The sequence below is a fragment of the Camellia sinensis genome, chromosome 2 (assembly GCF_055761805.1).
Source record: "Camellia sinensis isolate YWXY chromosome 2, ASM5576180v1, whole genome shotgun sequence".
In the NCBI taxonomy this organism is placed as follows: domain Eukaryota; kingdom Viridiplantae; phylum Streptophyta; class Magnoliopsida; order Ericales; family Theaceae; genus Camellia; species Camellia sinensis.
Window position 1 is genome coordinate 218,543,205 of NC_138962.1, and position 26,301 is coordinate 218,569,505.

Below are 26,301 nucleotides of genomic sequence, written 5' to 3' on the forward strand. Positions count from 1 at the left end.
GGCAAAAAGTCCCTGTATCGGGGCAGTTCAGTCATTTGGCCACGGGTCTTTTAAAATAGGGCTACTAGCCCTATTTTTTTCACTTCCCCTTGCTCGAAATTTCTCCCCCATCTCTCTAGATCATTTTCCTCCTTTGATTCTTCGCTTTCTTGCGTTTCTAGCCTCTATTTCGTCGTTCGATTCGCGTTCACCCTTGCGTTTCGAACGTTTTGAACCGATTGAAATTTCATTTCAGTGTTGTTTTTTCGATTTCCACCACTCGAGGCTTGTTTTCCTTGAATTTTTCTCGATATCTGTGCTTTTTCCGCACTTCGGCTTTTCCGGCCTTTTCCGGCCCTCTCGGGGTTGACTTTTTGTTGACTTTTCACATTCTCGCTCGGTTTTTCGTCTTCCAGTCATTTTCACATTCTCTTTGAGATGACGGACGATCTTCCACAGGGCGAGACCCCTCCAGAGCTCGAGATGGATCCCGAGGCCGACCCCTTGCCACTTCATATCCGACCGTTCGATCCGGAGACCTACAGGCCTGCGGTTCATGTGATGCTCCCCCGATGGACTACGCCAGTTCCGGAGCTTCGAGAGTGGCGTGGCACCCGAGCTTCTCCTGCATGAGCCTACCTCCCATCTGTCCTTCGGTGCTTCCGAGGTAACATTCTTTCTTCTGTTTTATTATTTTCCGCAATGTAGAACATAACTGCCATTAGTTGATTATGTTCTCTAACTGCTTAGCCCGGATGCACCGATACACTATACACTGTAGTTGATTGCAAACAAACTTACAACCGATATCTGTTTGAAACTTACACGTGCACACACACTGCACTGACCCTGAATCACCCAAACACACGGCGCACACTGTATTTCACTGCATACACACTGGTACCCGGTATCTGCTTGAGTCTGAAAACATGCACGCATGCTGTATTTGCCTTGAACCACTCAAACACGCTGACACATCACATGTTGTAGTTCACTGTAAGTACACCGGCAACCGATGTCTGTTCGAATTTTGAAAACATGCACGCATACTGTATACCTGTATGCTTCTTAAAACTGCGTTTTGAATATTGCCTCGCAATTGTTGTTTTTGATTACAGGGGGATTCCCATACCATCCGCAGGTATGGAAATGTCGTTGCTCGGGATTGGTACCTAGAGCTGCCAGACGCGGTTCGTCATATCGTCGACGAGGCCGGTTTCGGCATCTTCTGCAGGGGGCTCTCCCGGCTTACGACCTGCAGGCCCTTGCTTGCCGCTTTAGTGGAGAGGTGGTGGGATACCACCAACTCCTTCTACTTCTCCACTGCGGGGGACATGACGATGACCCCTTATGATTTCTCGATGTTCACCGGCATCGGGGTAGGGGGTGATCCGATCCCCTTCGACATTGATATGGGTGAGTGGGACGCCGCCCAGCTGTACCTGCTCGGCACTTAGCCTCCCCTCGCTTGAGCAGGGTTTGTCAGGTACTCTTGGTTTGAGAGCCATTTCCGGATTCAGCCAGCCTTGGCGGAGGAGGCGCAGATGACCCCAGAGGAGGTGGATCAGTATGCGCGGGGCTTCATCATGTTCCTCTTCGGGACGACTCTTTTCGTCGACCGGGCGAACACCGTGCCTCTATGTCTATTGAGCGCACTGGTGGATGTCAGGTGGATTCGCCGCTATGACTGGGGTGGCACCGGCTTGGCCACTTTGTATGGTTACATGAGCTCTTCTTCCCGCCTCAGCAGACAGCTTCTCGGCAGCTACTGGTGAGCTTGGGAGGTACATCTTCTTCCCCTTTTACATTCCTGCTTCATGTTTTCTGTATTCTGTACACTGCTCACACCACGGTCTACCTCTCACTGACTATACACTACACACGCGGCACACATATACTCTACTTTACTTTGACTGTATACTGCACACACTGTATACTCTGTACAATACACTGCACAACACACGGCTCTGCCATTTCTGCTTTATTCTGTATTTTTCTTTATCTGATAGTCATATTTATATCTGTTCTGCAGTTGTGGGTGTATGCCTACTTTCCCAGGCTTGCCCCAGTACCTGATGTGGAGACCCCACTCGGTGTCCCCTTTTTTCATCGCTTTGATGTGCGATGTGTACGGAGACCACGGGAGTCTTTTATTTTCTTCCGCCGCTACTTTGACACCATCACCACCGCGGAGGTATGTTCAACTTTAGAATTTGCTTAGGCTTCGCTTAGCACTGTATGTTTTCAATAACAGTAGATAACAAACTGCATTTCATTTTCAGATCACCTGGCGGCCTTGGGCTCCGTTGCCAGCCGTGGTGAGGGATCACTACGAGGGTGCAGAGGAGACTGCCTGTTGCCGGATTCTGTTGGAGGGCCCGGTCTGTTGGGCTTGGTACCTGGGCGAGCGTTTCTTGCGTCAGACCCTGGGTTTACCAGAGCAGATAGTCCCAGGTCCACCTCCTGCCCATATGATAGATACTGAGAGGTTCACTGCCCAGGAGATGGCCGATTACACGATCGGCTGGGACACGGGGGACTTCAGGGGCGAGGGCAACTTCAGAGAGTACATCCAGACCTACATTATGCGGCCTCTGAGCGGTGGTCGCCGAGCTGAGAGGGAGAGGCCAGCGGCGCCGGCAGCTGGAGTGGGAGCGGGAGCGGGGGCTGGAGCAGGAGCATCGAGGAGAGCTCGAGTCCGCGGCAGGGGCGGAGCTTAGAGGGGTCAGGGGGTTAGCTGGCCAGCTCTGCCCACTATACTGACATGCCGAGGGCGGGGTGGGGGGACGTACCAGATTCCCTTTGCTCCTCCTCCGGCTGACCATGAGTTGGTCGGGTTCTATGGCTTACCTCCGGTATGTACTACTTCATCTTGCATCTTGCATTGTCATTTTATTTCAGTTTATCTTGATATTCCGTAGAATACTGATGCCTTTGATACTTTTGCAGGCGTCCTCCGAGTACACCTGGCAGTCCCTGGAGTTGAATGCCTCCATGATGGGGATGCTACAGCGGACCTTCAACCTCCTGGCCCTCTATAGTATTCCGGTATGTCCTCCTGACGATGGTCTCAAACCATTCATAAGCTGCTTAACATAATCTAGTGCACAACATAACACTTGATAAGCTTCTCACATCATCTGATACACTGTACTCATATACTGCATTCTGCACTGATAAACTGCTCACGACATTCACACACTGTACTAATACACTGCATTCTGCACTGATAAACTGTTCACGGCATTCACACACTGTACTCATACACTACATTCTGCACTGATAAATTGCTCACGACATTCATACACTGTACTCATACACTGCATTCTGCACTGATAAACTGCTCACGGTATTCACATATTGTACTCATACACTGCATTCTGCACTGATACACTGCTCACAGTATTTTGATGTATTTGCCTTTTGTGCTTTTCAGCCTCCCTTCCAGATTCCCCCGGTGGGCGGCGCTCTGGCTGGGCCCTCTATTCCTGCTCGAGGAGGGCGTGGAGACGCTGTACGTCCCCGTACCAGGGCGGGGCGTGTTCATGTCAGGAGTAGCTCTCGGGCGCCGACCCCTGATGATGACGATAATGATGATGATGAGTTCGAGGCAGAGGCAGAGGCCGAGTCATCTGAGGAGGCTGGAGATGACTCAGACTCAGGCTTAGGCTCAGATGGCGATGCTGATGACGATGCTCCTGGACCTTCGTCCAGGAAGAGGGTGAGGACAGATCCCCGGGCCCGAGACTACTGATGATGATCCAGATTGCTGCTTTTCTTCTTTTTTGCAATTTTTTTTTTCTTCTCTTTGCTGGTAGTTAGATTACCTTGTACTACCGCTGGCAGATTTTTGTTTTCAAAGCTATGTACTTGAAAAAGATAATGAAATGAACAAACTTTTTGTTTAAAAAGTTTTATATTTACATATCTCATGTATTGCATCGCATCACATCATGTTACACCTCAATGTGAGTGGAATTGACCTGTTGTCTGAAAAATTAAGCATTTGTACTGTAATGATCAGATGACCGAACGGCCTCATAGCAAAACAGCCCAAGCAACACACTGCTCAAACCGAACGCACAACCCATACTCTGTTGGGGATTAGTCTGCATACAACCCTTAACACCACACTCGGTTCATTCTGCACACAGCAAATCCTGAACAAACGGCCCAATCTGACAAGACGGAACACAAAGATGGAACCAGTTGAAGTTGAAGCACGCTCAGATGCCCCGAATTTTTTTTTCTTCTTCTTTTTCTTCACACAGATGTAGAGAATGGCACAGCACTCTGAGCATAAACGATTTTTGAAATAAAAAAGGATTTTCAACCGGGGTATCGAGCCTAGAACTAAACATAGCGGGAAGGACTCGAACAAAAGGGTACACGACCTAAACACAACGAGACACGCTCGGAAAAGACCCAAAACAAAAGTTGAGGTGAACAAAATGAAAGACACGACACGCGGACATGTTCAACGAAAGACCTCAAATCTCGAGGAGCCAGTTCCTCTGGGTATGTTTCCCACCCTTTCTGATTTGTGATTCTCACATCACTCGGCCCTCAGGCTCGGTTTTCTTTTTTCCTCTCAAAACCCTTTTTCTTACTTTTCTCTCAACTTACACCTCTCTATTCTTTATTCTCTCATTTTTCGTCCCTCCCCAAGGTGATTGATGAATGAATAGGAAGTTGCGGGTTCATGCCCAACGTCGTTAGCTCACATCTATTTCTTCTGGCGGGTAGAGTGCCCTCCTGGCAAGTATGTTGACGACGGGGGAAAGACAAAATGCCTAACTCAACTGTGCCCCTAGTTCATCATTTTGACCATTTTTTTTTGTTTTGGTTTTCTACTAAAACAATTTTGACCAAAATGAGAGTCGGATTAACACACTTGTTCGATCTTTGATTTGAAATCATGCAAGTCAGGCTATGAGCACTGAAAATTTTCCTTTTTTGGGTCCCAGAAAATGGTCCAGTTTTGAAAAATAAAACAATTTTTGAGAAAATGGTCAACCTCAGTAAAAATCCTCAAAAAACTATTTTTATAAATGGCCGTCACCCAACGAGCGCGGAACTCATTCTCGAGATGCACAAACTCGGAACGGAGGCAATGGAAAATTGCCCCTGGCTTGGAAGGGGTGGATGGCAACGGAAAGTTGCCCCTGGTTTGAATGGCGACATCATGGCAACGGAAAGTTGCCCCTTGTCTGGATGATGTCGCAGCATATTGTAAACAGTCCTTACCAGTGATGATCACGACCAAACTTTCTCGGATACGGAGAAGACGAAGATGGTCAAAACCAATATATGGACACAGTCACTTTGAAGGTGTTGAGGGCTGGACTTCAGGACGAAGTTGCCTACGTATCCCAAACATGGGAATCAAGCCTTACGTAGTTCCGGTTAAGGTACACTCGAGTATTTTAACCTTCACTTTTTAGGCTCTAACGTTTGCCAAGGCACCCGTTGCAGGTCTTCGGCCTTGCGAGCTTTTTTATATATATATATTTTTTCTTTTCTTTTCTTCTTTTCTTTTTTTGTATATTTTTCTTCTTTTTTTTTGTATTTTTCTTCCTTTTTTTTTTGTATTTCTCTTTTGTATTTTTCTCTTGCTCTAACTTTTGCCTGGGTCGCCCTTCCGGGTTTTCGGCCCAGCGAGCCTCTCAAAAGGGTAAAAGTGTAACAAGTCCATGCCAAATGGTTTTGAGATCCCGAAATCATCTGAATCCAGGAGAATGGTTGTTGCGTTGATTTGCAAAAGGATCCATGACGGTTGCTTCACGAGCTTCTTCTGGTGAGATCTAATCTTTTTTATTCGACTTTGGTGCCTCTTGTTCGAGGGCTGTTTCAAAACTGGCCACGCGGGCCTCCTTTGACAGTTGACCGTTGAATGTTCCGAATGAGTTCGAGGTTCAAAACGAACAGGTCGAATCTTGAGGCTGAGAGCGATCCTAGGCTGCACAATCTCAAGAGCGATTCCACACAAGTCTTCACAGGGCCGTGTAAAACATTTGTTTTTGAAAGTTTTTAAGAAAGCGACAAATCGCTCGCGCCGAAGATAGTGTAGAACCAATCTGGATCAAGCCAGGGTCCTTCTCAGTACTCACGCTAACAAGCATGGTTTCATTCATTAAAGGCTTAGCATGCCTCTCCTTTTCTCAAATTGATCAAAGTTTTGCAAAACTCGAGGAATCCCTTCCTCTTTGTTTTCACCGCAGTGTTAAAGAGGTTTTGAAAAACATAGGTCAATGTAATGATTTTCAGGGCACAAGAGAATAGGTGGAATGCACGGCCGTTTGATTCAGATCCTCTGGCACAACTAGCCCAAAACCAACAATAAGCACGGAAACATGATAGCCGCAGCTATTTCATTCAGGTTTCTCGGATGTAACTGGCTCCACAGTAGAGACAGACTCAAAAAGAAAGCAAAAAGGTTAAATACAAAAATGGTGTCCGAGGCAACAACCCCGGAATCACTCGACATCCTATACAACAGGACTGACTCGGTACCACAAGACAGACCCAAAAACAAAAAGACTGACTCAAAGCAAAGAGGCAGACTCAAAAATAAAACAGAGAACTGACTCAAAAACCCAAGCCAGAAGATACAAAACTGCATTTACAAATGCTCAAAAAGTGCGTGCCAGACGCCACATCTGAAATACATCGAGCGCCGCCCGCAGGTGGTCCAACTCCTGATCACATACTCGCAGTATCCTCAAAGTCCAACAGCTCGGTGGTAACAGACTTCGCTGAGGTAGGTGGAAGAATGACCTAATTATCGATCAGATCTTGCACTTCATGGCGAAGGCGGAAACAGTTGTCGGTGGCGTGACCGGTCTGTTGGTGGTACGCACAGTACAAAGCAGCATCATGTGTGAGAGGGAGATTCTTCGGGAGAGGCCGAGGTTCAAGGGGTTTGCGGTGCCCCCTTTCGGCAAGAATCTGAAGTGCCTTAGATAGAGCCATGTAGAGTGCATGAAAGATCCTGTGCCCTCGGGGCAGGTACTTTGAAGTCTGAGTATTCTTACTAGACGCACTAGCAAAAGGGTCGGCAGGGACTGCCTTGGTTTTCTGATCTTTCCCAGGTGCAGGGTCAGGAATAGGAGGAACTGTTCTGGCATGACGGGGCCTATCCCGATTTTCTGACTGACTTGAACTACCCTCAGGTGGAGTGGGGAAAGCATCCTCCACAGTTTTTGCCACAACTGCGGATACCTGTTGCTTGTTCATCCCCCCGACTTTCAAAGCCTCGACTGCCCGCAGCAGTTGTTCAATGGGATCGACATCTGCCTTCATTTTGTTCTTATCTCTGGCCTCAGCTTGATCGGGGGTTTGGGTTACTACATCAGAGCGAAGCCCGGTTGTTGCTGACACGTCGTTGCTGTAGCTGGAGGCAACCTCTGGTTGGCTGAGCTCTATCACAATCCGCTCCAGTAGCGGGGGTTCCTGTGGTATAAAATTCCTGGCATACGGTGCTGCTGGCGGCGAAGCCGACATTCCATAGGCCAGATCGGCCACGGATCTCTGGAGGTCGCCTATCATTCCCATCAATTCAAATGTGGTGGGCTCACGAGCCTGATACAACTGGGGGGTCCAGACTGGGTGCGCGACAGGCGACCTAGGCGGATGCGATACATCAACATTGGTTTCATCCTGCAGGGTGATCCCTTGATCTAGCGTAGCTATCATAACCACAATCTCTTCTGAATTTTGCGTCACCATAAGTCCGCTGTACTGAACGGTGACTGACGGATCAAATATCTATCTTGCCTCAGCAAGGGGGAACACTAGCTACTCTGTATCAACTCTCTGAACCTCTGAACTGAAAGGAAAAACAAACAGCATTTCAGCCCAAACAGTTCTAACATGGGCGTAGCCGAACAACTGCACTCTATTACAGATCACTGTTCCCCAGAATCACTGTTCCCAAAATACTGAATCAAATACCCACAGATATAACTGATTCTCATAACACTGATACTGGTGCCCTCGGGCCTAATACTAAATCTTGCGAACTGATATGTGTGTTCCCCTGCATAGATACACTCTAAAACACATAGCAAGTAAAGAGAGCCAAAACACCCCTATAGAGGGGTAGGGTTTCCCTGTCCTATTTTGTCAGGAGCTAGGGTTTCACTATACACGCAGCAGTTTTCAGACAACCTAACATCGGGTAAGCAGCCTGTCCTAGTTTGGAATGGTCACTATTGATTTCGATATGCACTAGGTCGAATGGTCGAAAAGGGTGCCCTGGTAAAACCAGGGTTTGTGTTCCCATACTGTCAGAGCCCACAACCGGTCAGCCTTATGGCGTGCTTTGACAAAGTCAAGCCTCCGGCAAACCGTTCAGGAATGACAGATGGCAAACACGGTGTCCTAGGCGCACCAATGCACATGCAATGCAAAGAGACACATAAATGAAATCAAAACAGGATATCATGAGTTCGAGTCAAGCTCTCTAAAGTCCCCAGCAGAGTCGCCAGAAACTGTAGACGCGCCCACGTGAGGCCCCATTACTGTTCAGACTCAATTTGTGTCACGGTTCTTAATTTGAACCAAAGAGTCCAAATCCGACAAATCGTTTTGAGAAACAGATTTTTGAAAAGAAGTGCCAAACATGGACTGCTTTGCCAGATACAGAGTCGCCACCTAAATATTTTATTTTGGGGAATTTAGGAAACCCTGATTCGGTGCCAAAGGCCACGTGTCCGTCATTACCAAGGTTGCCTCGGCTCGGGAGCTTGGGTACGATTGGGGAAGGTCAGCTATGAGCACCCCCTCTCGCCCGATCCGAAGATCGGCCTCTACTAACCGTGATATCCGTTTTTGAAAACGTTATGTGTTCTTATTCCGGTTATTAGCCTAGAATTACTATGTTATGCGCACAGCAAACAAGTATAGACCAAATTGCCTAAATTAGAACAAAACATTTCATGTTTGCTTTGAAAATGGTTTGCTACTTGCAAGTAGGCTAAAATGCAGGTTTTGCCACCCTCAAGTGGGCTTTTACAAAAGAGGTTTTGCCACTATCTAGTGGGCTTAAAATTCACAGTTTTAATGCGTTATCCCAATTTAAGCAATTCGACCTCCATTCACTGGCATTCAAGTAGTTATATCATATAAGCAGCTAGCCTCATGGTAATCATGCAATTATGGCAATGCTCACACGCATGCGGCATGCTAAAGCATAAAAGCTCACCTAGTACACCAAGCCAAAACAGAAATCAGTTAGTAATCACATGCATGATCCTAGTTCATATTTGAAATGGCTAATGCAACACATGCAAAGATGCAATCCAAACAGGCTTGGCTATCCTAAACATGGCATGTGAAATGCTGCAACTAACAAATACTCAACTTGGAATTGAAATACGAGTGCAGTTAGCATGCTGTACCGAGCCTGGTGCATGTAAGACAAATGTATGGATGCACGTATGCTAAGCATAAGGTATGCTAATTTAAATATGCCCTAGTCTACCATCATAAGCGGGTAAATAAAAGGGAAGAAAGACGTGGGGTTGGAAGGCATACACACACTCACGCACACTTATTACACAATTGCCCTCACCCGGAGGGTTCGAATAAATATTACAGTCCGAATAAATAATACTAAATTAAATATTACAAAATTTCTAATCTAATTAATAAATTAAATGCAAAGAGAAGATGGCCGCAGCCCCCGCCTCGGGATGCGTGAATGATGCATGCTCGGATTTATCTTGCCCCGAAAGCCCGTACCATACCACTGCTGCCTCTGTTTACACTGCCCTGCTTCTCTAAAAACTGCCAAAATCCTGGGACAGGTTCCCTGAACCCTGTAGGACACCATCGGCTGAAGGGAATACCCACCGGCCATGGAACTTACCCATCGGCTGGGGTTTCACATTATCGGCCACCAATCCATGGCCGGTCGGCACTCTACAGTGCCGGTCGGCAGAAACTCCCTGCAGAAACTGGTTTTTGACAGCAACAAGGACAGACAGTGTATGGGATGGAGTTTCAAACAAATGTATGCGCGGGCACACTCCCTATCATGCAAGGGACTCGAGGGAGCATGACCCTTGACCCTCGGGCCATCAATCATGCATTTTGATGCGTTGATGGCCTAAGGAGCCAAGGTTGCAATTTAATAAAAATGTATGCAACGTATAAATGAATACCAAAACCCTATCATTCCAAAGTCAAGGGCCTCGGTGACCGAGAGTTGAGACGCATTACATCACTTATAGTATGAACAATTCTCCCCCCTCGCACTTGGTTTGACACCCCAAACCAAGCAATGCAATGCATGTTATGCAAACATGGCTCGAAAATGCAACATAGTACTAAAATGCAAAGCATGCCAAATGTAATGCAACATATCATGGCAAGCATGCAATGTTCCTAACATGCAATGCTACAATGCAATTCATGATGCAATGCTAATATGGTACAATGCACGCATGCAATTAGAGGCAACAAGTCAAACATACAACCATGTCCAAGAAGGGACTTAGACTGAAATGGGAGGCCTCAAACACCCCCCAAAACAGTGGCTAAAAGTGCCTCAAGTGATGGACAAAATGCACTACAAACATGCAAGCCAAAAGAGGGGTCAAAGCTAAGGCATAACAAAGGGCATTCTACCACCACTAATCCAAACAAACATGGCATGAACTATACAACCAAAAACAGAATTTTGGCATGCAAAAAGAGCCCCAAAACCCACACATATGGCATCCCAAATGAAACAAACACCTAGGCATACACAATGCATGTTTCAAGGCATAAGAGGGTGCAACTTCAAAGCATGAGAGAAGCGATGAATACAAGTATACAAGCATGGTTTAGGGACTGAAATGACATGCCAAGTGATTCCAAATCACCGAAATAGCCTAACCAATGCATGTTCATGACCCATACCCTTAAGGCTCTCAAGCCAAAATGCAAAGAGGTGGCACCAAACATGGCAAGCATGACTGAAACAGTGGCCAACAGATCTCAAACATGGTAAAATGATGCTAATACCTTCATAATATTAGGCTAGATCATGTGAGAATCATGGCCTTAATGTATGGCATACCTCTAGGCAACCTTGAGGAGATATAAAGCAAGTATAACATGCATGAAAGAGATCAACAAACCCACATGAGACAGAGGTAAAACATGTTGTATAAACACTAAATAAGCTCTGAAATGAAGCTAAACAAGATTAGACATGCATGCTACCACATTGAGCCAAATATGCAAACAAGAGAGAGACCAAGGGAGAGGGGTGTCCCTCCCCTATGCAAGACTTCAAACCCTTTTCTTTACCACTGAAAATCCACTGGATTTCAGTGGTGAAAAGAACCAAACACTCAAGCAAATAAAGCCTAACAATGGAAGCACCAAAAGGGCCAAACAAGGCCTAAGAGGGTGAGTTCGACCCCCAATGCCAAAACATCCTTAATGAAAGTTCTTAAGAAGGAAAATATAAGACTTTTTTATGTTATACTCAAAGCTTGAATCAATATGCAAGACAGGTCAAAAGCCAATGCAAGATTGGGAAAACTAAAGTGAAAATCTTACCCTTGAAGAACACTTCAAGAACAGTTGGTCTAGCCACACTCTTCTGAGCAAAATCAGTCCAAAATCTCAAAAAACAACCCTCAATGCCTCTCAATCTCGGAGCAAGGTGTAATGGTGTGTGTATTAGTGCAAAAGTAAGGTCAAAATGCACTTTTAGGCCAAGAAAACACACACAAGGGAGGAGAGAGAGGGAAATATAGAGAGAGAGTGTGTGTATAAGATGTATATGTATATAAGCTCTGGTTTTTTTATGTTCAAAACTCTAACCTCTACAATGGAAGAAGAGAGGTGCTTAAATAGGCAAAGGGAAATGATTTAAGCTTCTCAAAGAAGCTAAATGAAAGGGGCAAAGGGGGCAAAGGAGTCAAGGCTTCTTGAGGAAGCTAAGACAGCTGGCCAAGCTTCTTGAGGAAGCTTTGACAAAGGGTCAAGTTTCCTTAAGAAGCTTTGACCAAAAAGGGGCAAAAGGGGCAAAACAGCCACTTCATGCACGGGGAGGAGTGTTGGTGCATTCCAGTTGGCACAACTGGCATGCACCAAGTCTGAAGGGTGCAAAAGAGTCACACCGGCCAGCAAAAAAAGTCATCGGCCAAAACAAAGTGCCGGTCGGCAAAATATAGTGCCGATCGGCCATTGGTTTTAAGAAACCACTGCCGGCGGCACCAATAAACGGCCGGTGATGTGAGGGGACAGCCGGTGGGGTGTGGGAATGACCAACAAGCTATTCCCTGCCTCTCAAGGCAAAACACAAGTGTTTGGTGCAAAACTAGACACCGAAAAGTCGAGTCAAGAGATCCTGAGGCGAGGCGCACAGCCGAGACCTCCGGGAACTCGAGACGAACACAAGCACGGATGATCACCGAGTGTTCCAACGGTGACGTCCAATTCTTGAGGACGGTCAAAAATGGGGTGTCTACACAAAGCGATACTTAACCATGAGTTATACCGCACAAACGTGTCCAAATGAGCTATAGGATGTCCTAGAAAAGTGATTAGGGCATTACATGAGCATGATAAGTGTGTGTGGCTAAGACATGAATATATCTGTCAATGTGATATTCTGTTTAAGTATGGAGCTGCCTATGTTTATAATTGTTATAACTGCCTATAGTGAGATGGATAACGCAAGAAATGTTGATGAAACTGAATCCTCTGAGGTAAGAATGGCAAGGTTGGAGAGAATGGTGGAACTACTAATTGAAAGACTAGGGCAACAACAGAACCAACAGCCCCCACCTCCTCCAGTACAAGCAGAGCCACCTATGAATGATGATATCATAGCTCTGACACAGAAATTTAGTAAGATGAAATCGCCATCCTTTTAGGGAGGCCTCGAACCGCTAAAAGCTGAAGCTTGGGTTCTTGAGACTGAAAAGTTATTTGAAGTTTTTCCATGTTCTGAAGCACACAAGGTGTTGCTAGCTACCTTCACCTTACAAGAAGAAGCTAGAAGGTGGTGGATGTTGATCCGTGATACAAATACTGTTATGACCTGGGCTCAATTTAAGGAGTCCTTCTTTGAAAAGCACTTCCCACAGTGTGTCAGGGACAGAAAAGTGACTGAGTTGAAACAACTGAAGCAAGGTACCATATCTGTGGCTGAGTACGAATCAAAGTTTACTGAACTTGCCCGATATGCACCACACACGGTGGACACCGACTACAAGAAGGCCAGGAAGTTTGAAGGCGGCCTTAATGTAGAAATACTAGACAGAATCAATGTGCTAAAGTTATTGAAATATGTGGATGTTCTTAACCGAGCCATTATGGCTGAAGCAAATATCGAAGCTTTGAAACAGACTGAAACACCCGCACCCGAGTGGCGCGGGAAGAAACGGGGATTTAAATTCAAGAAAGGCAGAAACAACCCGCTGAACAAAAAGTAAAACTCGAGGTCAACAACCAGTTCCAGTCAGGGAAGTGGTTCCATACCGCCCTGTTCTGAATATGGTAAGAAACACAAAGGGGTTTGTTATAAACTTTCTGGTGCTTGTTACAGGTGTGGCAAGGTGGGCCACATGGTCAAAGATTGCCCTTTCACTCTTCACGGCAATAGTAAAGCTGCACCAAGCGTAGCAGCATCAACTGCTCCACCAAAACCCAACCCTAAAGCTAGTGGGAAAGAGCCTATGAGGCAAGGCCGAGTGTTCGCACTCGTACCAGGAGATGTACAGAATATCGAGACCGTCGTGTCAGGTATACTCTCAATTTGTGCTCAAAATGCGTATGTTTTGATTGATTCAGGGTCTACACATTCATATGTATCGCATGCTTTTTTCGCGAAAATTGAATAGACCACTGGAACCCATGAATTACTTGTTAGCTGTATCTTCACCTGTTAGGGGATCCATGACTTGTGCTTATATGTACCCTGAATGTGAAATTATTGTTGGAGAGGCACATTTGTATATTGATTTACTGCCATTGAATATAGATCATTTTGATGTGATATTGGGAATGGACTGGTTAACAAAATACCATGCTACCATAGATTGTGTAACAAAACAAGTTGTTTTCCGTCCATCCGGATTGCCTGAATTTGTGTTTAACGGAAGTGAAGTGGTACCTCCCCCATTTTTGATTTCATCTATGAAAGCATACAAACTGATTAAAAAAGGGTGTAAAGGGTATCTATGTTCTGTATTAACTGTACCTACTGATGATAAAACTGATGTGAATAGTATTCCTATAGTAGGAGAATTCCCAGATGTTTTTCCAGATGATCTGCTAGGGGATTTGATTGACAGGGAGATTGAGTTCACCGTTGATGTGATTCCAAGTACACAGCCAGTATCTAAAGCTCCTTACCAAATGGCTCCGACTGAACTGAAAGAATTGAAAGTTCAACTGCAAGAACTGTTAGAAAAGAAGTTCATCAGGCCCAACACTTCGCCATGGGGCGCACCTGTCTTGTTTGTGAAAAAGAAAGACGGCTCACTGAGACTTTGTATTGACTATCGTGAACTGAACAAGGTAACTGTGAAAAATAAATATCCATTGCCGCATATTGATGACTTATTTGATTAGTTACAGGGTGCTCAAGTGTTCTCTAAGATTGATCTCTGATCCGGATATCATCAGCTGAAAGTTAAACCAGAAGACATTGACAAAACTGCTTTTCGAACGAGGTATGGACATTACGAATTTCTAGTTATGCCTTTTGGAGTTACCAATGCACCTGCTGCATTTATGGACCTTATGAATAGAATTTTTAAACCATTCCTCGATGACTTTATTGTTGTATTTATAGACGACATTCTGATTTATTCTAAAAGTAGAGAAGAACATGAACATCATCTGAGACTTGCTTTACAGACCTTAAGAGAACATAAACTGTATGCGAAATTGAGTAAATGTGAATTTTGGCTTGATCATGTTATGTTTTTGGGATATGTTATTAGTAGAGATGGCATTTCAGTTGACCCACAGAAAGTTAAAGTTGTGGTAAATTGGCCTAGACCAACAAATGTTACAGAAGTCCGAAGCTTTTTGGGGTTAGCCGGGTATTATAGAAGATTTGTCAAAGACTTCTCCAAAATTTCCTCACCACTGACACTGTTGACTCAGAAGGGGATATCATTTGACTGGACTGACCAAAGAGAATCAGCATTCTAAGAGTTGAAAACTCGACTAGTGACTACACTGATTCTTACCCTACCTTCAGGTACAGATGGTTTTACCATTTTTAGTGATGCTTCTCATAAGGGTTTGGGATGTGTTTTAATGCAGAATGGGAGAGTTATTGCCTATGCTTCCCGACAACTAAGACCGCATGAAAAGAACTACCCGACCTATGATTTAGAACTTGCTGCAGTAGTGTTTGCACTGAAAATCAAGCGTCACTACCTTTATGGGGCGACATATGAGGTGTATACAGACCACAAGAGTTTGAAATACTTCTTCACACAGAAAGAACTGAACATGAGGCAACGGAGATGGTTAGAACTGATAAAAGATTATGATCTACAGATTTTGTATCATCCAGGGAAAGCTAACACCGTTGCCGATGCACTGAGTCGGAAATCGATTGGAAACTTAGTCTGTTTACTCACCGGACAGAAAGAGTTGCTTTGTGACCTTGAAAATCTGAAATTGAGATTGTTTTACGAGAACAAGGTGGAACAATAGCTACTATTTCTGCCCAACCGGCACTGATTGAAGAGATTAAAGAGAAACAGCAACAGGATAACTTCTTGAAGAAGATCATTGAAGAACGAGAATCCAAACCGAGGCCGAATTTCAAATTTGAGAGTAATGTGTTGAAATTTCAAGGAAGATTGTGTGTACCCAATGATTTTGAACTGAAAAGAAGAATTCTACAAGAGGGCCACAATTCAAAATTGTCTATCCATCCAGGGAATACGAAAATGTACCAAAACTTGAAATTGAATTTTTGGTGGCCGGGAATGAAGAAAGAAATTGCTGATTTTGTATCAAAATGTCTTCATTGCCAACAAGTCAAAGCCGAACATCAACGACCCGCAAGTTTATTGTAACCCTTACCGATACCGGAGTGGAAATGGGAACATATCGCTATGGATTTTATTGTTGGTTTGCCTCGCTCCAGTAAAGGTATGGATTCTATTTGGGTTATTGTTGATAGATTGACTAAATCTGCTCATTTCTTACCTGTCAAAATAATTTATAATGCGGATAAATTGGCTATACTCTATATTGATGAAATTGTGAGATTGCATGGAGTGCCTGTGTCCATTGTTTCTGATAGGGACTCGAAGTTTACATCGAGATTTTGGCAAAGTCAGCAAACTGCATTGGGTACTGAACTGAGATTGAGCAGTGCCTACCATCCTCAGACAGATGGTCAGTCAGAGAGAACCATCCAGACTCTGGAGGATTTGTTGAGAATGTGTGTCCTTGACTTTCAAGGAAATTGGGAAAGCCATTTATCGTTGGCGGAATTTGCCTACAATAACAGCTTTCATTCAAGTATTGGTATGGCGCCTTTCGAGGCTTTGTATGGTAGGAAATATCGATCTCCGATTTGCTGGGTAGAAGTTGGAGATGGGCCTTTGCTTGGGCCCGAGATTGTGTATGAAACTACAGAAAAAGTAAAACTGATCAAACAGAGACTGAAAACCACACAGAGCTGACAGAAAAGTTATGCGGATGTCCGAAGGTGAGACAGAGAATATGAAGTGGGTGATCATGTTTTTGTAAAAGTGACACCGATGAAGGGCCAGACCCGTTTTGGGGTTAAAGGCAAGTTAGCGCTGAGATATGTCGGACCGTATGAAATTATTGAGAAAATCAATCCAATGGTGTATCAAGTAACGCTTCCTCCTGAAATAAAGCATATGCAAAACGTGTTCCATATTTCTATGTTGAGGGAATACCTTTAGGATCCCTTCCACGTGATTGAGCCTACCCGTATAGTGCTAAGTGATGACTATACTTATAAAGAATGACCCATTCAGATTGTGAACAGACGGATCAAGAAGTTGTGAAACAAAGAGATCCCATTAGTGAAAGTTGAGAGGCGAAACCATGGTGGCGTGTATGCCACTTGGGAAAGGGAAGATGATATGACCAAGAAATATCCTGAACTGTTTCCACTGAATCTTGTTTTCTTCTAGAACGAAGGTAATTCGAGTTTGGAGGACCAAACTCTTTATAAGGAGAGAAGACTGTGACAACCCTCACTACTGATTTGTGCTAATCTATGATTAAGCATGTTTATTGACTGACTCACTGAATCATTAAACTGATTGATTGATTGGGCTAGTTTGAATGCATATCTATCTGTTGACTGTTAAATTATCTGTTCATGTTTTATGTTGTAAACTGCAAATTGAAGGCCTTATCGGCGACCGAACCAAGAATTGATTAGCGTTATGTGCTAATTAGAATTTATGAGATTTTATGGTATATTTAATTGAAATTTGAATTGGTATGATTAAATTAGATTAAATAATACTAAAATGCAATAGTTGGGCTTATTTACTAAACTACCACATAGTGGCCACTTTATACAAAACACATTTGAGCCTTATTACATTCAAACAAAACATTTCATCAGCCATCTTGGGTCTATAACCGACTAGAGAGAGAGGGAGAGGAGAAAACCTTGTTTTCATCTTGAATTTGCTTGGAGGCTTAGGGAATTTGGAAGATAATTGCAAAATTGAGCTTCTAGACTTGGAATTGGAGACCTAAGCTAGAGAATTCAATTTCTCTTTGATGTATTTGTGTGTTGTCTTGCATGATTCACGAGAAATTAGAGATTCTAGCTAAGAGTTGGTTCATAATGTTGAATTGTAGCATATATCATGCATGCATGTCTACATTGTTGCATTTTGAGGTTGATTACATGGAATTTGGTACATGCATGCTCATATTATTGTTATAGTCCATGTTTTCATCTTGTTTTGGAAGTTGAGGCTCATTTGAGCAAGTAATTGAAGCTTTAAATTGGTTTAAACTCATGCATGTCATGTTTGAGTTATGTTCATGAAAATTGGTTTGAAATTGGATTTAATTGAACTACCTTTGGGCTTTAATTTCTCAAATTGATCTTTGAAACATGTTATATTATGAGTTTTGAAGTGTTTTCAAGAAAATTAGCCTAAAATGATCGAATTTGGTACATTGAAACTTGTTTTTGAGCTTGAGGTTCAAATTTGGAATTCCAGATTTTGGACACACGCTCGAGCGTGAAATTCGTGCATCCAGCACTTTACACTATTTTACAATCCGCTCGAGCGGGGTATTGGACGCTCGAGCGATGACTTGCATCACACGCTCGAGTGGGTATTGAGCGCCCAATCGAGCGTGATTTTCACACATCCAGTACTTTTGGTGTGTTTTACAGTCCGCTCGAGTGGGGTAACTCGCGCTCGAGCGGAGTATTTTGTTTTCCTATACGCTCGAGTGGGGAAACCCACGCTCGAGCGGGACCTCTGTTTTCTGAAAATTTCGAAAATATTTTTAAAATGCATCTTTGCATCCTCATTCCATTCTAGGCATTCTTAGGCCTAGTTTAAGGCATCTTAATGAGAATATTGATGTAGAACCACACCGAGTCAAGATAGGGATTAAGTTACTTTTTCCCAACTGTGTAGTTTAGTGTGTGTTCACTCTGTAACTGTGTAGGGTTGGCATCCGAGGACGCGTACTAGCTTATCTGTAGCCCAGAACTCTGTGAGTAACAATGTTGTAAAGATATGTTCAAAGATAAATATTTTCTGAATGTTTAACTGAACTGCTCTCTGAATTGATACTGTTAACTGAATGAATGTATGTCCTCTATTCTGAACTGTATTGTGGCATCCATAGCAATTACTGTTACTGTTACTACTACTGTTACAGAGATCTCTGTCAGTTCCTATCTTGGAACTTCTGTTTACTGTTATGATGGCCATCATTGACTGTTCGGTCTTTCAAGACCTACTGTTTACTGTACTGTTCTGCTATTGGATATACCACATATGACTGTTATGACTGAATGACTGATATACTAAATCAATCGACTGTTTTCAATACTGAAAGGACATTCATTCTTAACCTCTTTACACATTATGTTATTCATTGGGCTTTAGCTCACTATTTATATATATATGTAGGTGCTCAGGCACCAGACCGGAGCTAGGAGCGTGGGTTAGACTCCCTTTTGTCGAAGCCAACCATTGTGCCTCACTGTGAGGTTCCGAGCTTGTCAAGCCAGGGCTTTTGGGGTGTTTTAGTTTTCCCCTTTCTATATCTGTTATATAATTACTGCATAGACTGAATGATGTTGCACTGTACTGTTCTAATAGGGATTAAGTCCTTGTCCTGAATGATTGTATATATTGTACATACTGTTTTGGTACCGATTGTACTTGTGTATATGAAAAGTCTTTTTGCATACAGACTGTCACAGCTAATTGTACATATTTTAATTACTATTTTGGCTTCCGCCAGCCCCTGTATTACTGTATTATTGTTAAGCAGGCCTTCGGTAATCTCGGATTACTGGCCGGTTACGGTGTTAAACCCATAGGGGCGGGTTTGGGTCGTGACATTTGCCTAGTTGATGTGTCGGCCAGTTTATATCCAGGCTGACCCTACTAATGTCCCACATTTACTATGGAGGCAAAGCCGTGCCGATACACGCAGGCATTTTCTTGGACCCACTCGTGTCCTTGGCGTTGCCCCTGGACATAACCGCCCGCATTATATCATAGGCCCTCTACCCCTAGATTTTGTGGCTAGAAGGGGGAACGTGTACCCTGAGGACTATATTTTCACCACAGTCCTTAACCCACTAGACATAATTAATATTCAAAATGTTGACTTTAATAATGACTTGTCATAAATTGAGACACCTGCAGCCACGCCCTTAGGCGTTATGCTTCTATGGTTCCGGACTCAAATTGTCACGGTTCTTAATCTGGTCTCATAATGTGCAATGTGAGACTGATAAATCACCAAAGAGTCCAAATCCGGCAAATCGTTTTGAAAAACAGATTTTTGAGAAAGAAGTGCCAAACATGGACTGTTTTGCCAGATACAGAGTCGCCACCTAAATATTTTTTATGGGGAAATTTAAGAAACCATGACTCGTTTGCCTAAGGCCACGTGTCCATCATCACCAAAGTTGCCTCGTCTCGGGAACTTGGGTACGATTGGGGAAGGTCAGCTATGAGCACCCCCGCTCGCCCGATCCGAAGATCGGCCTCTACTAACCATGATATGTAGTTTTGAAAACATTATGTGTTCTTATTCCGGTTAATTAGCTAATCTTACTATGTGATGCGCACAACACAAAAGTATAGACTAGATCGCCTAATTTGGAACAAAGCATCGCATATCCGTTTGTTTAGAAATCGGTTTGAAATTTGCTACTCGCAAGTAGGCTAAAACACGGATTTCAAGGAGTTGTTCCAACTCGAACAATCCAACCTTCACCCACAGGCATTCCGGCAGATATATCACATAAGCACATAGCCACATGGTAAGCATGCTGTCATGTCATCATTCACACTCATGCGAGATGCTAAAGCATATATACTTACATCGTACTCTAAGACAAAAGAAGGAACTTGTTAGCAATCAAATGTATGATCCAAGTCCATGTTAAATGACTAATGCATCGCATACAAAATGCAACTAGAATAGGCTCGGCTAATCTAGGGATGGCATGAGAAACGCAACGAATAGCATGTATTCAAGTTTGGGTTTGAAATACTTATGCAGTTAGTATGATGCGCCGAGCTTGATGCATGCAATACAAATGAATGATGCATGCATGCATAGCATAAGGTATGCTAAAATAAAACGTGCCCTAGTACTAACCATCAAAAGCAGGTAAGTAAAAGGGAGAAAGAAGTGGGGGTTGGAAGACATGCACACACGCACCCACACTTATTACACAATTATGCTCTCTCTCGGAGAGACCGAATAAAAAATACAAACTCGAATAAATAATCAACTATTCTAGCTAATTAAATATTACAGACCACTTAACTAGTTAAGCAAATTAACTAAGCTAAGAAAGCAATAAAACAGCCTCGGGAAGAGGGTCTAATGCATGCGTGCTCGGGTTCGATCGGAAATCCTTCGCCATGCCCAAGCTGCCTCTGTTTACACTGCTCTGCATCTCTGAGACTTGCACAAATCCCAAGGATGCTTCAGCATCACTCCCTGAAGGTTGTGGGATGTCACCGGCCAAGGGGAAACACCACCGGCTATAGGGAATTGGTCATCGACCATTGATATGGCTCTCGGCCTCAAATTTTTGGTCAGTCGGCAATAGAGATGGTCGGCCGACCATGTATGCCTGTAGAATCCTGTTTTGACAGCAGCAGAAGACAAACATGGCATGGCAATGCATTTTAACGCAAATGTTTGCACCACCACCCTCCCTATCATGTTATGAACTCAAGGGAGTTTGGTCCTTGACTCTCAGGCCATCAATCGCGCATTTCAATGCGTGATGGCCAAAGAGGCCAAGTGTGCCATTTCAATGTCAAATGAAATGCACATAAACAAATAAGTATGCAACATAAGCATGGGGACAAACATGCAAACATGTGACAACCTATCAAACATGTGAACAAGCCATGTATACTAGGCACACAACCTAAGGGAACAAGCATGTACCAAGTATGTGAGTTAATCAAGCATGCAAGATACAATGTAAACATGTAAGTATGCAAGACATGTAACATGTTAAGCAACTTAATCAAGGAAGTGCATGCCAAATACAATGTGTTTCAAGCATGCAACAACATGCGAACAATGGACTTACACCAATTTGGGCAGCTCTCAAATAGGCCCAAAAAAGTGGCCAAATGCCAAGGAAATAAAGGCAAATGCGCATACAAACATGCATGCAAACATGGTCCAATACTTGGGCATCAAAGAGCAACTTTTAAGCACACTTAAAAGGGACAAAACATGGAAAAATGGCATACATTATAAGTTTTGAAAATCATGTTAAGGATGGTGCCAAACCAACTAAACAAAGCAATCAAGGCATGCAACAAAGTCCAAGGACTTAAACTGTGGTCATGTGACACATGAAGCAAATGACCAAAGTAAACCAAAACAGTCCTAAATCATGCTGAAGTAAACCCCAAAAACCACTTAGATGGCATCTAAACGACCTAATCCTAGAGGCATTCAAAAGGGTCCAAACATGGAGCATAAGACATCAACCTTTTAAAGCATTAAAGGAGCATCAAATGCAAGCATGCAAGCATACCATATGGACTGAAATGACATGGTAAGTGATGCCAAACCACTGAAATGATGCGAGTAATGCATGCTAGAGGATCCAATACTCAAGGCCTACAAGGGAGATTGCATGGTAGCTATACAAAGCAAGTCATGGATGACCCAAACGACCAAAATCAGACCTCAAGCACATCAAAACATGCATAAAAGCTTCACAAAGCTAAGCCAAAATCAGGCTAAAAACAAGGCTCAAAGCACAAAGCATGTTAAGGCAATTTCATGGCATTACAAGACAAGTATGCTAAGCATTCATGGTGTGTCTAAACCAATTAAAAACAGTGCTATATCATGACAAAATAAGCACAAATACTACTTAAGATATGGCCAACATGAACTTAAACAAGATGCTCACACATGAGGCTAAAATAGCCAATATTGAAAGCAACAAGGAGAGGGGATGGCCCTCTCCTTCTTAGGACCTTAAAGCACCATCCCCACCACTGAAATCCCTCTGGAATCCCTCTGGATTTCAGTGGTGAGGAGGCCAAGACAAGGTGGTCCCGGAGCTCACCAAAAATGCATAAAACTGAGGCCAAACAAGGCCTAATAGGGGTCAAACAACCCCAAACACCAAAACAACCTTAAACAACTATTTTAAGCACTTAAAATCAGAACTTTTATATGTTATAAGTTAAGCTTAAAAACAGATGCAAGGATGGCTCAAAGCCTATGCAAAAATGGGAAATAAAGGGAGAAAAATCTCACCTTTGTAGACCTCTTCAAGAATGGACCTCTAGCAGCCTTTCCAAGCTTAAATCCACTCAAAAACCTTAGCAACAACCCTTTGGCACCTCAGCAACCAAGGTAAGGTGTGATACTAGGTGTCCTAGTGCAAAACTAAGAACAAATACACCTTATACACACACAAGAGTGAAATAGAGGGAGATATAGAGATAGATAGATACACAAGACCTAACCCTAATCTCAGAGCTCTCTGAAATTTTTTTGGAACCCTTGAGGAGGGAGAAGAAGGCCTCCCTTTATAGAGATTCACTCTTGCAAAGCTTACAAAACAAGCTAAGCAAGAGTGAAATCCCCCCATACACGTGTATCGAAGAGGTGCAAAGTGGATGCCAGCTATCACAGCTGGCACAAAATATCTGCCAAAAGCAGATGCACAGTGGTCGGCCAGCCAAAAATGACAATTTGATCAAAATAATGGTCGGTAGACCAGAAATCGTGCCGACTGGCTAAACATTTGCCCAATGGCAACAAAACAATGGCCGGTGGCATCAAGACATGGCCGGTGAGATGTGGGGATGGCCAGCAAGCCATTCTCTGCCCCTCAAAAGTAAAACACAAGTGTTTGGTGCAAAACCAAACACAAAACAGGCAAGTTGAGAGGTCTTTAGACAAGGCGCGTGGCTGAGACCTCTGAGAACTCAAGACGAACACGAACATGGATGATCACCGAGTGTTCAAACGGTGACGTCCAAGTCTTGAGGATGGTCAAAAATGGGGTGTCTATAACACTTGGCTGGATTGTTGACCGAGCATTCTTGGGATACACAAAGTCCATCCCCATCCCTTTTTTGTTGTCTTTTTGTTTTGTTTACCACAAGAATGGGACACTAACATATTCTGACTGATGTAATATGAATTGTAAAAAAATGTAAAGTTGGCATTTTATATAAATATAGATTGCACTACACATGCCTATATATATGTTGTGTTGTGAATGTAATGCCTCGTTTATTACTTTGTAGAATGGCTAATAATGATAATGGAAGTGAGTCATCAACCAATGGCACTGAATCGATGGAAAGAGCGGTTACTAGCTTTTTGCAAGCCTTGCAAACTAACATCAATAATGGGATGCCGGAACGGCGAGAAGAGTCGGTTACCATAAAACAATTCCAAGATCTGAAACCCACCACATTTATCGGCGGCCCAGACCCAATGGTAGCAGGCACTTGGGTGAAAGACATGGAAAAGATTTTTCGCGCCCTACCCTGCACCGAAAGACAAAAGGTAACTTTCGCCACTTTCACTTTCAAAGACAATGCACAGGAATGGTGGCTTCTCACTCTGGCCAAAGAAGAAATTACGACTTGGGCAAGATTCTTGGAAGTATCCTATGAAAAATACTTCCCAGATTCATTGCGGGAACAGAAGGCATCCGAATTCATACATCTAAAGCAAGGAACCACGATGGTGGCCGAATATGAGAGCAAGTTCATACAACTCGCTCGATTTGCAACATACGTCATTCCCACCGAAACTCGAAAAGCAAGAAAATTCGAAGCAGGATTGGATGCTGAAATTAAAGACAGGCTCGAGGCCTTGAAACTGCCAACCTCTGCAAAAGTAGTAGACCGGGCGTACATTGTAGAAAAGGAGATTAAAGCCTCGCGTTCTAGGGAACCAAGCCAAAAGAAGCGATTTTGGAAAAAAGACAACAGAAGACCCGGTGTTGCGCCTCCTAAAAAGGTGAATATGGGCTCCAAAAAGAGGCTGGCATCCTAGAATGCTTTGATCAAGGTGAATATGCACAGTAGACTGGTGCCTCGAGGCCATCCTAGAAATCAAAAAAGGTGAACTTGGAAACCTGGCGCCTCGAGGCCATCCTAGAATGATTGTAAGAAGATTTCACAAAAGGATGCCAGCATTCTACCTCAATCTTGTATTTACTGCAGATAACTCTCCTCTATAGTGCATTAATTTGATTTCCAAATTTTCACCACCATTTGAGAAGCAAGCATGCATTAACATCCCTAATCCTCCTAATGCCTAGACCCCCTTGGCCAACACTCTTTGTTACCTCTAACCATTTCACCAAATGAACTTTTCTTTTTAGGTCATTACCATTCCACAAGAAAGCAGCCTTAATTTTCTTAAATTCACGAGCCACACCTTCAGGCATCTTAAAGAGAGAAAGATAGTACACAGGTAGACTTGATAGGACAGACTTGATCAAAGTTAATCTTCCTGCTAAGGACAACATTTTCCCCATCCACCTAATAATCTTGATCTAATGTTATCAAGCACAGGTTTCCAAGTTGATTTTCTACATGGGTTGGCATCTAAAGGTAGCTTCAAAAATTTTAACGGCAAGCTAAGCACCTTGCAAGTCAAGAGGTTTGCAAAAGTATGCAGTGACTCATCATCCACACCAACGCTGCATACAACACTTTTGTGGTAATTGATTCTGAGCTCGGATAAAACTTCAAGGCATCTAAGAATCCTTTTGATAATTACCACTTGAGCCATATCTGATTCACATAAGAGAATAGTGTCGTCAGCAAATTGAAGATGAGATATAAGTACCTCATTAGCCCTAACCAAAACTCCTTTGAGAATGCCAAGATTAAGTGCTCTAGTAAGGAGTATATTGAGCCCTTCAGCCACTATATTGAATAGGAATGGTGATAATGGTTCACCTTGTCTAAGGCCTCTTTTCGAAGAGAACTCATTAGTTGGTGATCCATTCACGAGGATGGAGATTCAGGCGAAAGACACACAAGCTTTCATCCAAGAGACCCATTTAGACCCAAAACCAAAGCTAGACATCATAGAGAACATGAATTCCCAATTTACTGAATCAAAGGCTTTCTCAAAGTTCAACTTGATAGTCAACCCTTGCAGCTTGGCCTTTTTCCATCCATCAGCTACTTCATTAGCAATAAATACCCCATCTAGGATATTCTTTCCTCCTATGAATGCTGTATGAGTTTCACCAATAATTGAGGGCATCACTAACTTCAATCTGAACTGTTTGATCTTCACAGTTTAAGTTTAGTTTTAGTCTGTTCCTTTCATTTGAATTTTTGATAATTTTATCTACGTGTATACCTTGAAAAATTAACAAGAGTCCCAAAATTATCAATTTTAACATCTAATTTAGACAGAAAGGCCAAATTAAAACCTTTAAAAATTGATAAATATCTCAAAATTATTTATTTTAATCTCCAATTTAAATGAAATGGTCCAAGTAAAATTATTTACAAGCCTGAGAGAGTAATCTTCATTTATAATTAAGAAAATTGGCGTTTATAAATTCTATATGCGGAAAGGATTTCAAAATGTGAGATA

At 43.2% G+C, this 26,301-nt stretch overlaps 1 protein-coding gene across 1 annotated transcript; it reads right to left on the reverse strand.

Moving 5' to 3' along the window:
• Nucleotides 1–24,946: 24,946 nt before the first annotated feature.
• Nucleotides 24,947–25,962, reverse strand: LOC114259750 (uncharacterized). Its single transcript, XM_082913428.1, has 3 exons — nucleotides 25,731–25,962; nucleotides 25,333–25,616; nucleotides 24,947–25,240 (listed from the first exon to the last, which is right to left on the reverse strand). The coding sequence occupies exons 1-3, from the start codon at nucleotides 25,960–25,962 to the stop codon at nucleotides 24,947–24,949; spliced, it is 810 nt and encodes a 269-aa protein (XP_082769554.1).
• Between the last annotated feature and the right edge of the window lie 339 nt (nucleotides 25,963–26,301).

Excerpts from the sequence above, each read along its gene's own strand:
- LOC114259750 (XM_082913428.1), bottom strand. The coding sequence starts at position 25,962 with ATGCCCTCAATTATTGGTGAAACTCATACAGCATTCATAGGAGGAAAG. Across the intron at positions 25,617-25,730 it reads GGTCTCTTGGATGAAAGCTT|TGGCTGAAGGGCTCAATATA; the intron begins GTGTGTCTTTCG and ends TATTCAATATAG. Across the intron at positions 25,241-25,332 it reads CAAACCTCTTGACTTGCAAG|ATCAAGATTATTAGGTGGAT; the intron begins GTGCTTAGCTTG and ends TGATAACATTAG.